This window comes from Haplochromis burtoni, unplaced genomic scaffold, assembly GCF_018398535.1.
Source record: "Haplochromis burtoni strain Fernald_Lab_line unplaced genomic scaffold, NCSU_Asbu1 Contig_266, whole genome shotgun sequence".
NCBI classification, from domain to species: domain Eukaryota; kingdom Metazoa; phylum Chordata; class Actinopteri; order Cichliformes; family Cichlidae; genus Haplochromis; species Haplochromis burtoni.
Window position 1 is genome coordinate 518065 of NW_024582627.1, and position 15960 is coordinate 534024.

Below are 15960 nucleotides of genomic sequence, written 5' to 3' on the forward strand. Positions count from 1 at the left end.
ATAAATCATAGACTGTTCTTAAAAGGTTTATCTCCCTACTGGTTTGTTGGATTAAACACAAACACTTGAGTTTGCCATTAGCTTGTATTTTTTGGGAAGTTTTTTTGGAGCTTTGTTAGTGTGAAAAACTTATGCCAGGGGGTTAAAAAAAAAAAGGGGGATGATCAAACAACACCATATTCAATAAGAAGCATGTTTAGTGTCAATATAACACTTAAGCCAGTGACAAACTTGAAGTGTATTAAAATTCTATTTATTTTTAAAATTATAAGTATATACTGTTTTTAAATAGGTACACCTGTGGTATATTCATGTAGACATGGTTAAGCAAACCGAATGGGGATGATAGGGGACTTTGATCGTGGCACGGTTATTGGTGCCAGAGGATGGAGGAGAATGAGCTGACATGAAGTCAAGCGTTACAACCGAGGTATGCAGTAGAGCAACCTTCAAGGCACATTTGTGAAAGAGATGGGTTACACCAGCAGAACTTAACACTAAGAGCCACTCCTTTTACCTAAGAACAGAAAACAGAGTCTACACACAATTTACACACAAAAAAAAATTGGAAAAACATTTCCTGTTCTGACGAGTCTTGATTTCTGCTACACAATTCATGGTCGGCTAAGAAAACACTCCCAGACTGACTGCTGATTGAAGCTTCTATTTAAAACCAGTTAGAACAAAGTTTGATGATGGTTTTATAGGCTGAAGTCAGGGGGTTGTACCAAGGCCCAGTGTAAGGATCATTTTGAACTGTGACTCAAGTCCAAGAATAGAACAGTGAAAGTGGAAACAAGTGGGGAAAAAAAAAGTCAATTTTGAAAGAAAATCTGTTCATTTTCCAATGATACAGTTTTAAACTGTTGTTAATCCACCTTACATATTTAAAAGAATAATCTCCAAACTTACAGATTTCACTGCAGGACAGCAGCAAGTGTCATGAACCTGAAGGTGATCGATAATCATTAGACGTTAATCTGGACTGTTGTTTTATTGTACAATAAAAATGTGAACTTTGAGCAGAGGCTCATCAAGGTGGTACAGCAGCTCTGAAGAACACGTATATCAGGCCTACACAGAAGTACATTGACAAGAATGAAGGCAGATGTCATCATCTTTACATGATTGTGACATGTGGGACCAGTAGCTCAACACAACAGATTCAAATCACACTTCAAAACATGGTTTCAAAAGCTAGTCAACCGATTTCCCTTTTATTAGTTCTCTCAGCAGGACATTCACCAATCTTTACATCATTAGGGTTTCAATGTGCAAATGAATTACTGGAGGCTTTCATATACAATCTTTACTACAGTGGGGTAAAAGTTCATTTCTGGTCTCCACCTGAGTTTACAACTCAAATTCTTTCGGCTACATAGGTATGAAGAAAAAAAAATACACTGGTTACTTGATTTCAACAAGTTAAAAAGTACCTTGATAGTTTCAACACAAAAAGAAAGAAATCTGACAAGAAATCATAAATTATTAATTTTTGTCCTGTTGTTTGTGAAAGCCCTCGCTGTAAAAAAAACAAAACAAACAAATAGCAGCAGTTAAGGCAAAAAGATTGTTCCCAATGGTTACATTTATACCTGAGTACCTAAAACAATAATGACAAATGTATATAATGTGCCACTGAAATGGTTTTGGTCTATAGAATAATATACAAAGAAGCTGGATTTTTAATATCTCAAAGCTATCAAAAAAGCATAATAACAATGTTGCATTAGATACATACTTCGCAATAACAAAAGCTCTGTTTTCTTATGCTGTATTTAAACAGAAGCAACTAAGACAGCCTAAAAATACTAATCAAGAAATGCATGGATAATACAATACAAAAATAATGGTTGAAGCTATCCGTCTTTTTAGGTGGCTTTTGTGCTAAAAGGTTTCTCGGCTGATACTTTCTTTAGCGTCCACGGGCAGTGTGTCAAAAAGATGGTCCTCCACGATTAGGCAGTTTCTGCGCAGCAGGCGGCAATTTCCTAACTGGGCAGGCAGTCTGTCCAGACAGTTTCCTTTGAGCTCCAGCTGAGTGAGCTGGACTAGCTGACCCACAGCCTCTGGCAGCGTCGTGAGCGCATTGTGTCCCAGACACAGCACCTTAAGCTTGGTGCATCTGAACAGAGGCTTGGGCAGCCCCTCCAGCTTGTTGGAGTTGATGGCCAAGTGCTGGAGGTTGTGGAGGAGACCCACATCTGGAGGAAGCACAGAGATGGAGTTGTGGCCCACCTCCAAGTGTCGCAGTTTGGGCAGAGTGAACAGGGCAGCAGGGAGGGTCTCCAGTTTATTGTGAGAGAGGTAGAGAGCCTCCAGAGACTTGATGTGGCCGATGGTGGCTGGAATGGTGATTATTTTGTTGTGCCACAGTTTAAGGCACGTCAGCCTCTTGAGGTGCTGGAAGCTGATGATCTCCTCTATGGTTCGAATATTGTTGGATTTCAGGTCAAGTTCTTGTAAATTGGTTAAGCTGAAAATGGCATGGGGAATCCTATCAAGTTCACAGTTGTGCAGCTCCACTTCAATCAGATTTGTCATCTTTTTCAAACTGTTTAGGACCAGCAATTTTGTACCATCATTGTGAACCATTAACCGAATCAGATGCGGAGAAAGCTCTGTTATGTTTGTGGGGATTTTTGTGAGGTTGCTCTTCAGACATAGCGTCTTTAAATGCCTCAAATCTCGCATGGACTCCAGGCAAATCATTTTGTTGTTTTCTGAGCTCAGGTTGCCAATTAGGTTAAGCTCCCTCAAGTTCCTAAGCAAATAAACCCAAGCCGGGATCTCGGCAACGTCGGTGAACTTGACATGAAGGCAGCGGAGATGGTCACGGAGGAAAGCAAAGCCCGTCTGCTCAACTTTGGCCGGAGAGTTGCAAAGATGCAGCTCTTGCAAGCTGGTCATCTGGGAGACCTTTGCAGTGAACCTCACGTCAGGAATCAGCTCCAGTCTTAGCACTTCCAAATCTGTGAGGTCAAACACTGCATTCGGGAGTCCAGAGAGCATGAAGAGGTGCAGCTCCTGCTTGTCCTGTGCATTACGCGTGACAAGCTGCTTTAATTTTTCAAAAGTCCACTCGTGGTTGAGGCTGATCTCCCTTAGCTTATTTTCACTGACCTCAGACAGAAAAACGCCAAAGCGCTTGGAGTAAAGTTGGTCATACTGGTCAATCATGTGTAAAAGGAATGCAAAGTCATTTTTGACATCAGGAATGTCACTAAAGCTGCTCTCTTCCCTGACCTTCTCAAACGAATACTCTTTCAGGGGTCGCCGGAACACCCAGAAGAGAGAGTACAAGCATGTCATCCCATAGATCATTATCAATGCCACATAGGTGACGAGCAGTTTGCTCAACATGAAAGCCATGTTGTGTGTACAAAAGAACTTTGTATATCCTGTTAAATGTTTTATATCAGGCTTACATTCATGTGTGAATTTTATTTCGGCTAAAAAGGTTGAAGTGTAGCACAATATCAAAATAAACTTCACAGATTTGACAATGGTCTGTGCTACATAAAGCTTGTAGATAAAATCGCTGTCCTCCACATGGGCTCTGAATTTTCTCACCTTCTCAAAAAGAGCTTTGGCCTGCTCCCCATCTTTTTTATCCAAGATCGTCATGCTACTTGGGACCTCCGCAATAGGCTTATCTGCAGAAAATTTCACCCCAAGCATGGGTGTGGATGGGCTCACATTTGTGCTGTCATCGTTCCCCTCTATAGACACCTGCTTTGGTGCTGAAGAGGTGCCGGTCAGCCTCTGTTTGTTTTCCTCAGAGTCCTCGCAAGCAGTTTCAGACAAAGCCTTTGTTGTCCAAGGAGATTCAAAACACCGTCCCAGAATAGAAACAAAATGCTCAATCTTCGAACTTGTTTTGGGGTACTTGAACCAGAAGTTGCTACTGACCATGAGAATGAGGGTGTGGATGAGGGTGAGGTATGGAAAGTATTTGGAATACCAGGGCAAGGCATCATGGTAACACTTTTGGTTGATAAAGACATACTGTTGAAAGTCCAGGTTTGTTTTGACCCCTGTTGGAGGGGCTTGTAATGCAGTAATCTTACTGACCGCTTCATCCGTTAGGTCCTTAGTGACCGGTGGGATGGTTGTTCCTACAGGGGCTCTGGTGGATGAGGTTACATCCTCAGGTCTCTGCTGGGGCAACGAGCTTGTTCCTGAGGCTTCCTCTGCATTATCTATATATGGAAGGCAAGCTACTTGGTCCTTGGTGATCTGCATGGTCATTGCAAATACGGCCAGCATGAGCATGATCAGACCCAGGTAGTCCATGAAGACGTCCCACCATGGCTTTAAGATGCGGTATGTTGGCTGGATGTCGTTCAGGGATGCAATCTCAGTGAGAGTGAACATCGCTGGAACAAAGAGACAAAACTCAATTAATTTTACTTATACTATTTATTTTATGGTTTTTTGGCACTAAACTTGAACAAAACAATTAACTGATTAATTCTGATTATTTATAAATTGGTCAGTTACTTTTCTAGTTCATCCTCATCATGATCATGATCGTTAATGAAAGCTGATTGTATTTGGGGTGTGCACCATGCCTGTCACATAAAACATGATATTTGAATATTTATAAAACCTACAGACCTGTAACCCTATTTAAACCAGATGTGTCTCGGGACTTTTAGCTTAAACCACCACAAAGTTTATACCACCACAAAGACACATTGTGATATGATCACTGAGGTGCAGCAGTGCTATGAGATGCATTTAACTATAGCCTTTGTAAACACTGTGGTCCAACAAAAGGACCTTTTCCATTAAAACCTACTCAGATCAGCTCGCCAAAACTCAACTGGTTTTCTATTACAATCGAGTACCACATAATGTGCGTGGTCATTGTTACAGCAACCCATCCGTGCATCCCTTGACATAATTAGCATGTGACACGAAGGCTACAACAAAGATGACCGTCGAAGCGATGATATAGCTACTGCTCAGTTTGTGGCTTTTCGTGTGGCAGTTTTGATTTTCATGAGAAAGAAACTCATTGAGTGACACCACTGACCAGCCAGTCGCTAACATGCAGTCTGACGATGTCACATTTTAGTACCTACTTGGATCGCTTAGAACCGGTGGCCAAGTAGGTACTATTTTAGCACTTGGTACCAGGTACTATGGCCAACTAGAAAACCCTGAAAACTAGCGAACCGTGGCGATCAGATACTAATAGAAAAAGGGTTAAACATGCAACAGGAAATTATGACACGAGTGCAGGATATTGTGGTACTTATGCCCTGTGTCCTTTTGCAAGAACAGATGACTCTGTCCAACTACTTTAATATTAGTATTTCAAACGGTATGTTGGTATGATATCCCATGCTTGTAAAATCTGACATTTTGCTGGGAACTAATGGACATAACAACTGCACAGGGTCCACTGACAGTAAAGATATTTGAAGCCAATCTGTCAGCTGGACATCTTGGAGATATTTTAAGTCCTCTTTCAGTTCTTGTCATGAGCAGCCCGAGTAAGAAAACAAAAAACAAAACAAAAACCTTCCAAAATAACTTGACACATTTTGTTTAGAGGACAAAGTTGATGTGGATTTATGCTTCAACAGGAAATCTAAAACCTACGCCGTAACTATTGTGATTGGCCTGTTCAATACTGTTGATTCCTCCTATACATGCTCAGCTACTTTTTCACTCCAGTTTTTGAATTTATCAGTGAGATGATAACAATCACTGTCTCAATATAAGAAATAATAATATTAGCAGAAATATAAGGATTCTCAAATGTCAGAAAATTCCTGAGGGAATGCACAAAGTTGTAGAAAAGCTTGAGCAACATATGTTTGCCCCTATAAGGAGAAAAATAAACAACAGGTATAAAAAATTTAAAAAAAAAAAAAAAAGACCGGAAGGGAGATAAAGTCCCAGTATTTAATTTGTTTCCATCATGGCCTCCTCCATATAAAACAAATCTAAATCCATAGCAAGTTACCAAACTGGAGACTGATTTCATGCATTCAGCTAAGTCTGCTGGAGTAACACATTTATCCTCCCGCTACATGAGCCATGAATCAGTGACTACAAGTATTAAAGTGCCCTATCATTTTATCATGGTGTGAACTACATTGAACTCTCACTTCCTTTTCATAGTGTTTAAGCACCAGGCCAAAACTGTGCTAAATCCAGACATATTACAACATGCTGTTTTTGGAACAGAGTCCTTTGATGAAGCCCCAAATCCACCAGTGTTCTTACTCACTAAGACCTTTGGCAGATGTGCATTTCCTTTACTGATGCATTGAAAATTGTTCTCTTACTTAGTGAATGTTGCACTTTTTACATAGTTTGGAAAACACACTAAAACATCATAATATGATCTGCATTCAAATCAGCAGTTAATCTGCTTTGAATGTTTCAACATCCTTCAGATATATACAAGTCTTTCCTTAGAGGTACGAATAGTAATTTGCAATTTAAAAATTCACTTAGCGTGACAGCCTTACATGTTACAGGATGTTTTAACTAAGGCTAACAGCTTGTCTGTGTATCGGCCACGAGGTAATCCCTTGACCATTACTCACTCAGCTTTTAGTTCTATTCAGCATATACAGCATTTAGTACAGTCACATACATGAATGACCATCTCAGACGTCATTACTGTTAACGTGTTTTTCCCTCAGTTTCCACAGTAAGAACACAAAATTGACAGTCAAATGTTTGTACGAAGGATTGTGCATGTAGTTTTGGTGTGGCCTAATGCATCCATTGATCACATCGGATTGCTGGTTCTACTTTTTACTGTGTGCCCATAAAGAAAATGCTGTTTAATTTTTTTTAAACTATGATATCCAATTGTTTTAACATACTGCATGGATTTAACATAGAAATGAATGAACATAGAAAGAAATACTGAATGAGAGGTCGCATTTTGTTACAGCTACCACTATGACTTAGCACTATTAGATGCGGTCACACTAATAGCTTGGCTGTCTAGTCATTATTAGAATGGTGTTGTGTCATAGTGCCACATTATTAACCATATATTTTAGCTAAGACATATGTTTGGGAAATCTGTGGCTGTAAATAAAACAGCAGTGTACTATAAAAGAAGTTCAACACAACTAGGCTTTCTTTGTGTTAGTTTGCTGGACAAAATCTAAAATGCAAATCCCAGTCAGAAAGAAAGGGTATCATGATGATGGTTATCTCCGTTTTTTCTGTGAGCCAGGCTTTCTGCTTCAGGCTCTTTGCACACTCACAAAAAATGCGCATTTTTTTAATCATACGACTCTTCTTCCGTACAAAATGATCCCTGTGAGTGCAACCTACTCCAATCAGAGACATTAACGTGTAATGAGCAAAAATGGTGATTAAAAATCTGCAAATAGTATAAAAACAGCAGTAAAATGCAAAGCTGTTGCAAACAAAGAGATTTACACTGCAGAAAAATCTTGAGCTTTGTGTCACAGAGCCGTAAAATAAAACTTTTAATTGAAGCTTATTATTTTAACTGAGTACACCCTTAGGGCTGATGTTTAATTCCAACATGCCGGATGCACTTTAGAGCTTTCAAACTTTAACTGGACCATTACAGGTTACTTACATCAGCCTAAAAAAGTACACGTGGAATTCGTGAAATTACTTTTATTGATTGAACAGGTATTCAGAAGTCTCTGACTTTAAGCTCAGCATATGATGCGAAACGTTGCTTCTTAGTACACCACTGTGAAGTCATCGGGAATCACCATTAATTGTTGTTAGTGGCAACTGTGATAGCCTATAGATAATATATAGTTATATTTATTTCTATTATATGTCTCTTTTGTTTTGTATACATGCCTCTTGATTGTATACATTTCTTCTGTGTGTCATTTGTTCCTGCTGTTTTACTATTTATGTTTTAGTCCTGTACAGTTGGCATGGAGCACCCATAATTTCATTGTACATGTACAGTGGCAATAAAGGGCTATTCTATTCTATATCCTTGCAAAGCGGAGTGAGTAATCTTTATCAAACTGTGGCAAAGCTACAAGGAGCTTGCATTATCAGCCCTCCCCCAGTTTTTTGCATATGATAAATGGCCTGTATTTGTATAGCGCTTTACTAGTCCCTAAGGATCCCAAAGCGCTTTACACAACCAGTCATCCACCCATGCACACACACACATTCACACATGGGCGAAGTAACAGATCCAAACAGATTAGAGAGGGGGGAGGTGTTGCGTGAGAGAATGTGGGGACCCCAGGAAAGGGTGGGGCCCTCGGTTATTATAGGCGGCCCTGGCATCAAGGACGGGCTAGTGGTGGCGATAGTTTCCTGATTAAACTCGTAGAGGAATAACGCTACTCGGTTCAGGGTGAATTACGACTTTCACCACGTGACAGCAGCCGCTTTGCTCCAAGTCAAGTCCATTGAGGACTGAGCAGAAGTTTAAAGATGGCCAGACTGAACTTTAGGTCATACTTGAGGTTACAACACCAGCTCCAGGCACCACGATGTATTTAACTCGTGGAGACCTGCGCACCCACATGGGACACCAGTCATCTCTGCAACAGTCTGACGAAAACGCTGATTTTTTTTGGCGCACGCGATGGTTCTTTCCATTTCTTTCTTTTTTTGCCCGCTGTGCGGGATCAGGTGATTCACCCAGACGCGTGAGAAAAGAGAAGCAGCACGTGTCCCCGCGTTAAACATTCACATCAGCCTCTTATCTCCGTTAGTCAATAAACAACAGGTTGCGGGTTATTAAAGCGATTTATTTTTATCCCTTTAGTAATGTGTTGAAAAGATAACGAGAAGAAAATATACTTACTGCCAGAGAGGCGTTATCTCAATCCAATTACTTCTTCTTCACCCCGCATGCCACTTTTCGCTCCCCTCTCCAGGTGCGTCTTTAACCTAATTTCTCGGCCCCGTTTCAAAGCAAAGGGATGACGCTGCTCGCTCACGCAAACCTCCAGAAAACATTCGTTTGCAGCCCTGCGGTCTGTCGGCGGGTAGCCCTCATACCTGAACCCGCCTGACTGCCCGGGGCCGTCCGTTTGTTACTAGACAGTAAGCGCAAACTCACCTCCGGGTCACTACATTTCTAAGAAAAAACGACTGATCCAACATGGAGCTGCGCGAACCGCTGTTGCGCGTGCGATGGGCGCTTCTGATTGGAGGATAGCGTTCACGGCAACTTCCCGAATGCTCCACCCACCAGTTCGTCTCCTGGTGCTGCGTTCACTGTGGCGGTGGGGAAAACCGGAAAAGTCACAGACGGTCAACGGCCGGCCGCAGCACTGCCCGTACGAGTCCGCGTTACGGCCGTGCAAGTAGTACCACGACAGGGGTCGCGTGGAGTGGTTTTATAGCTGGTCTTAATTAAACGTCAACTCGGTAGGAGAAACATAAAAGTGGTATTTTCTACAAATAGTGTACACTTTCACTTAAGTTACAGTAAAAAGGTAATTTAAACACACACAAACAAGGCAGAGGTACACTTTGTTACTGTGACTATGTATCAGATTCATTCCTGATTTCCAGCTCTTTCTGGATCTGGCTGGTGATGGGTGGAGGAAGTGTCTTTTCAGTAGCAATGCATACAGGTTTCAACCGGTCGAAGGCTGCTGGCAGCTGTGCTCACGCTACTTCTGTACTCTGAGAGGGGGGGGGCAGGAGGAGGCAGGAGAAGAAAGACATGAAAGAAAGACGACTCAGAGTACATGATGTGTGTAAAAGAAAAAAAAAAGAAGAAGAAGAAGAAGAAGCGCAAAAGAGGAAGTGGTTCCTGACTTAAACACGTGTAGAAGAATTACAGTGATGCATATTTTTGTCTCTGTAGAAAGGAGGTAGAATCCATACAGTGGAGTATATCAAATGTATTATTTCTACAGTGGGGCCAAATGTTTACTCAGAGTAAGTAACACCATCTTGTGATGGCTGTGTTTGCACAAAGAGAAGTGAATGAAAAAAGAAAGTGGACTCACTTAACCTTCTGATCTCACAAAGTGCTGTTACACAACTCCCAGTCACTCCATGACCACCTTTATAACCATTCATAAGGTTTAAATTTGGCCACTGCCCTCATGTCAAACCTCTTTTCGTTTAGGTGACTGTGGTGAGGATTATGGCCGGTGTGGTGAGGCTTACAAGTGGCATAAATTATTCAACATGGATCTCCTTCTAAAGAATGTGCTGCACAACATCACACTCTTGCATCAGCCTTTGCATTAATAATAAATATGAAATAACTGCGCATGTATACAGGTGAGGTCCCTGTGTAGAAGTAGGAAAAATAAACATACATTCAGCTTCTTTTCAAGCCACAAAGCACCAACAAAGACAAACAAACAGACCTGTTTCTATGGCAGTTAATTTCCCCCACATGCACTGTAAACACACAGCTCTCACCCACACACAAACACACACACGCACAAAGTGGAGAGGGAAATTCAGCCTTTGGTTAGTTAGACTAACTAATCTAATGCTGGCTATGTGCTGGGGGAGGGCTTGGGATTGGTGGATGAATGCAATCAATAAAGATTTGTTGGGTATACTTAGAGAAGAAAATGTAGTAATATGACAGTCATAAAGAATGATAATGTGGTGATGCAGCGGGAAAATGATGGATAACAACCTCTGAGGCCCTGAGGTAGTTGTTACCCTGTGTGCATCTGCATGTGTTTGAGACAAAGAAGCAGACTGAGCACATTACCATTTTTATGTCATTATGCTGTGATTTGTAACAATTTCTCCAAGTGGAATCTGCACAGAAACAGCTGGCCCATTCAAGGGTTTTCGCTATCAGTGATATTAAAAAGCATGAGTCAGGCAAACATTTCACTAGAAAGACAAAGATTATACTGAAAGACAAACAAAAAATATTTGAAAGGCTTGGGGGCACTTTTGGTCCATTGTAAAAGATTTGAATATAACAGAAGATCAGTGATTCCAGTAATTTGGTGAAACAGTATTTTATCTTGAGACACTGAATATTGAGCCAGATGTTTCTTGTTTTTTTTTTTAGTTATGAATCATTAAAGCATACAGAATGACCCTGAATGACTCAAGAGATGAAATGAGTTGTGTCCACACATAACAGACAGCTTAGCAAAGTGTCGATTTTAAGTTCAATTTCTCGGCACTTTGTTACTAGCGGCACATCACAAGAATCCTACAATCTGTTCTAATTTCTTTAGCTGAATCTTCAAAACACACAGGAGAAAAGATAAGATAAGATAAAACTTTATTAATCCCTCGGGTGGGTTCCTCTGGGAAATTCGGTTTCCAAAAGCACAGCACCGACAGAAGTTACAGTTACAGAATATTATATATATATATACACACACACACACATATATATAATACAGAGACATATATAAATAAAATATACGAAGGGGATAAATAGAATAAATAGGAATAAAAATAAAAATACAAGTGAATTGCACATTTCAAGTATTGAGGTCTATTGCACCATTGACTATTAACAAAAGTATTGCACTGTCATGGTCCGGGTGTGTGCCAGTGTGTCTCCCTCCGAGCCGGCGTCTCCACCCCGGGGAGGGGCCTCAGTGTTTTTGCTGATCGCTTACACCTGTGGGTAATTTAGCCGGGGACTCATAAGGCCAGCGTACTCAATCTCTCTTCGCCAGATTCTCTGCTAACATCAGTCAGTGCAGGCCACCACCATCATTCCCTATGTATTTTGTGAATCACTTTGCCTCACTGTATGTTTGTTTTTTGTGCGCCTCTCTCTTAGTTACACCCAACTGTCAACCCCTGTCGAAGAGCACCTACTTGGATGCTGGACCATCTGGCAGTCCCACAGGCTATTACCCAAATTACCTACCTGCCTCTCTGCCTCCACGCCAGGAGTTTTTTGGATTTCACACCCGGACTACTCACCCCTCTACGTCATCTCCGACCTCTTTTGGCAAGTACGCAGTACGAAGGAGGATTCTGAACCAGCAACATATTCATATGTCTCCTTATCCGTATCTGAACATCTGCACTCTGTTACAGTGACCCCGACCTTTTCCTGGATCAAATGTGACTTGCTTTCCAGTCCAATCCCTGGAATAGCTGTCCTCTCTGACCCGGACCAGATCATTACTTAGTTTTAGTGGTGGAACTCGTACTTGTCTACTCTCACCTTTTTGTTTATGAATATTTGTGGAAACATTAAACTTTATTTTTAAAATCTACTTACGAGCTGTTCGGCGTCCTGCGTTTGAGTCCTGTCACTCGTCCAAAACGGTCTCGGCCGTAACATGCACAAAAGGTATTGCACAGTGAAGTATGATAGGTTTGTAGCATAAACCTATTCGCTGGAATGTTCAAGACAATTTACTACACAGCAAAAGCAAGACACAAGTAGGCAAAGTTCTTTGTGTGACCTCCGTCAGACTCTCAGCCAGGTTCCCTGTAGCACTCCTTTTATTGCGGTCACATGAATATGCATAGGTTCATTAACATATGACGTTTCATATAGGTATACATGTGGACAAAGAATACCTTGTCTGTGTGTGTCGTGTAAGTGTGTGTGTGTGTGTGTGTGGGGTCAAGATGTGACCCCGTGAAGACTCCCCAAAGCTGGTGCCAGGAGTCTAGCAGTCCATCTAAACAAAAGGCTCTTATACTTAACCAGATACAGAGTAGGTGTCCTCCTATACCATAAATCAGTAAGAGCAGATATAACCTCTCTCCTGACCTTAAGTTGTGTGTGCATGCCAGAGTGCTCTGGGAGGCACACAGAGTCTCCACAGACTACTAAGGATCAAACTACTACTACTACCAACATGACATTGATTATAAAACTCTAAGCATACATGAGTAGATATTTCTAAGCATAAATGACAATCAACAATACAAATCTAACACAGGACATGAGAGGTGCATCTGGCTTTTCAGTTGATCCATCTAATGTTCTCTGAAGCCTCATCAGAAATGGTCCCAGTGGAAGTGTGGCTGTCAAGAAGCCATTCTTAGGGAAGTGAAACAGGGAGAAAAGGCTGAAGGAGCACTTAAAGCCACACATTAAGCCTGACAATCTGGAATGTTTTGAAGGTGTAAAGTGAAAGATATTTTCAAAGGTTAAAGGGATCTTGAGTAAGAAAGGCATTTTGTAACCCCAGCACAGTCACAAACCTCACAGACCGCTGAATTCTGCACATGTATGTATGTTATATTTGTCATTGTTACTAAATTACCATTAAGAGAGACATTTTCCTCTTGGTCTTCTTTTATGTTTCTGCGTTGCCTCTGTTTTGATCATTACTAATAACATTTTTCAAATATTCATAAAGCTATTGCATATTAAAAGATTTATAAACGCATCACATGAGGCCATGTTTCAGGCAAATATCATTTGTGCAGCAAAAAATGAGATTATCTCGCAGTGCACAGCTGTCCTCTGTATCATTTCCTGAACAGCTGAAACACATTGGAGTGTTCTTTTGTTTTTTTCTTTTTAAAGTCATACTGGTAGGATAACCATGCAAAAGCTTTTTTTCAATGAGCCAGAATCAGCCATGCTTTGCAGATATAAGATGTATACACTCATCAAAGAGTTACAGTCTCACAGTCGTGGTACTGTTCAAGCAAATCTGAACCAAATCATGCTGAATGATGATCAATAACTGTAATCATGCTAAGCATTGCCGAGCTCTCGTAGCACGTGCATATTCCACACCTCAGTCACTGCTTTAATTTTTTAGCTCCATCTGGTGTTGTCCTGATGCACGCTGACTGTCCTGGCTTATGCGCTGATGTAATGAAAATGCAGTCGCTGCAGACTGCAGCTGAAAGCATTTTCTTTAAGCAACAGACATTAATATAAGTTGCAAACACAATTATATTTGTGTTTATCTCACTCAGGTTTAGTTGCTTCAGATCCTGATGTCTATCTTATTTTGCTACCACAAAACCTGAGTCTTTGCAACTGTGGTTTCCTGCATATGCCAAAGAATTATTACACAGACTGGTACTGAGTCACACAGACAAACTGACAGCAATCTGGCAGACCTTTGTTGCCTCTTATGAAAAGAAAACTGTGCAGTTTAAAGATTTGTTTTAAATAAAGAAGTGTGAAAGATTCAGTTAACTTTTCTCAAACATTGAGGCACTGATGGGTTTGTGTTACAACACAGGCTAACCACAGTCACAATTTGTGTCACAGTCTGGTGCAATGTGAGGTTTGTATTTATTAGGTTATGCAGTACCATGTGTCTGTTGCATAGGCTGGTTTGGCCGGTAGTTAAATGTTTGCCTTAGTGGTCTATCTGACAATGTGAGGGGTATAGTGAAGTTCAACATAGCCACGATTTCTTTGTGTTAGCTGGCTCAACACAAACCAGAGATAACGGGATAGGAGGAGATTGTTGATATTGCTGGGCTTTTCTGCCGTGTGGATCCGTTAGCCCTAAGGTTCGAGTAGGCCTACTCTCTGTATTCTCTTACAGGAAAAAATTCAAAGGAGATCACCACATAGTCACCAACACTTCCAAGTACGAAAAGGCACAGTGCCAATTATCACCACTTGTCTCCAACATGTCTGGTAAAGAACAGTGGGCCCATGACTCTTCTTTCTCACAAAACGATCCACATGAGCGCCTCCAGTCAGAGATAAAAGACAAACAAACATTAAAAACATGACAGTGAAACTTTAACCTGCATACAATTAGACATTAAAGGTTTATGATTCATGGCAAACTACCAGACTCAATGCTATGTATTTTATTTGTAGCAGTTACAAAGGACACAGCTGTTAAATTGGAGCGACCATGGCTCAGGGGGTTGGGAAGCGTATCTGTAACCGGAAGGTTGCTGGTTCGATCCCCGGGCTCTCTGGCCTGGTCGTTGTGTCCTTGGGCAAGACACTTTACCCTACCGCCTACTGGTGTTGGCCAGAGGGGCCGATGGCGCGATATGGCAGCCTCGCTTCTGTCAGTCTGCCCCAGGGCAGCTGTAGCTACAACCGTAGCTTGCCTCCACCAGTGTGTGAATGAATAGTGGCATTGTAAAGTGCTTTGGGTGCCTTGAAAAGCGCTATATAAATCCAATCTATTATTATTATTAAATTGAGTAGCACTAGCCAGTATTTTATCTAAGGTGCTAGAAAAAATCTTGTTTGATAGCATTAGTGTGTTCATCTCTTCCCTGGATAATCAGTTTGCCTTCAAATGAAAGCATGGCACGGACATGTGCATATATGCACTCAAGGGAACATTCAGTTTGAATAGGGCCTAAACTTCATCTGCCCTTATGGGTTTCATTGATGCCTCTAAAGCTTTTGATCGAGTGAACCCTGGAAAACTTTTTGATAAATTGAAGCGACAGGGAGTTCCTGGATACATTGGATTCTGTCTTACTGGTACGCTCATAAGAAGATGCTGGTTAAATGGGGAAGCAGGATTTCTGCCTCCTTTTGTGTTAGCAATGGTGTCAGAAAGGGTGGGATTTTGTCTCCAATTTTATTTAATTTATACGTTGATAATGATTGTCCATACAGCTGAGAACCTGTAACACTGGATGTATATTAGGTAAAACATTGATGAATCATCATACGTATGCAGATGAACTGGTTGTTTTTAGTCCAAGTAGTGCTGGATTAGAGTAGCTTCTTAATACATGTACTGAATATGGTGTGCTATATGATATAATGTACTATGCTGTTAAAAGTGCTATCTTGACATGTAGAACCAAGCAAGATAAACAGCTGAATTTCTTTGTGTTTAAACTGTCCGACAATACTCTTGAGGTTCATAAAAGGTGAAATACCTTGGTCACTTTATTACTGATCAAATGAATGAATGAATGATGATGACATATATGGACAATGTGGAAACTCTTTGTTCAGGCAAATACTATTCCAGTATAATTTTAGCAGTGACAAAGCTGACAGTGAGTGGTTCCTGTTACTCATTCAGTCTGAGTGTGAAGAGTTTGTGTGTTTATTGATTTCTTTTAGGAATATTTCTTTAGGAATAA

General features: G+C 41.0%; 1 protein-coding gene across 1 annotated transcript; it reads right to left on the minus strand.

Annotated features, from left to right (window-relative positions):
• Positions 1–979: 979 nt before the first annotated feature.
• lrrc8da (leucine rich repeat containing 8 VRAC subunit Da) lies at positions 980–9316 on the minus strand. The gene is made up of 2 exons (XM_005939362.3): positions 8801–9316; positions 980–4379 (listed from the first exon to the last, which is right to left on the minus strand). The coding sequence occupies exon 2, from the start codon at positions 4375–4377 to the stop codon at positions 1888–1890; it is 2490 nt and encodes an 829-aa protein (XP_005939424.1). The 5' UTR covers positions 4378–4379; positions 8801–9316; the 3' UTR covers positions 980–1887.
• Positions 9317–15960: the final 6644 nt, after the last annotated feature.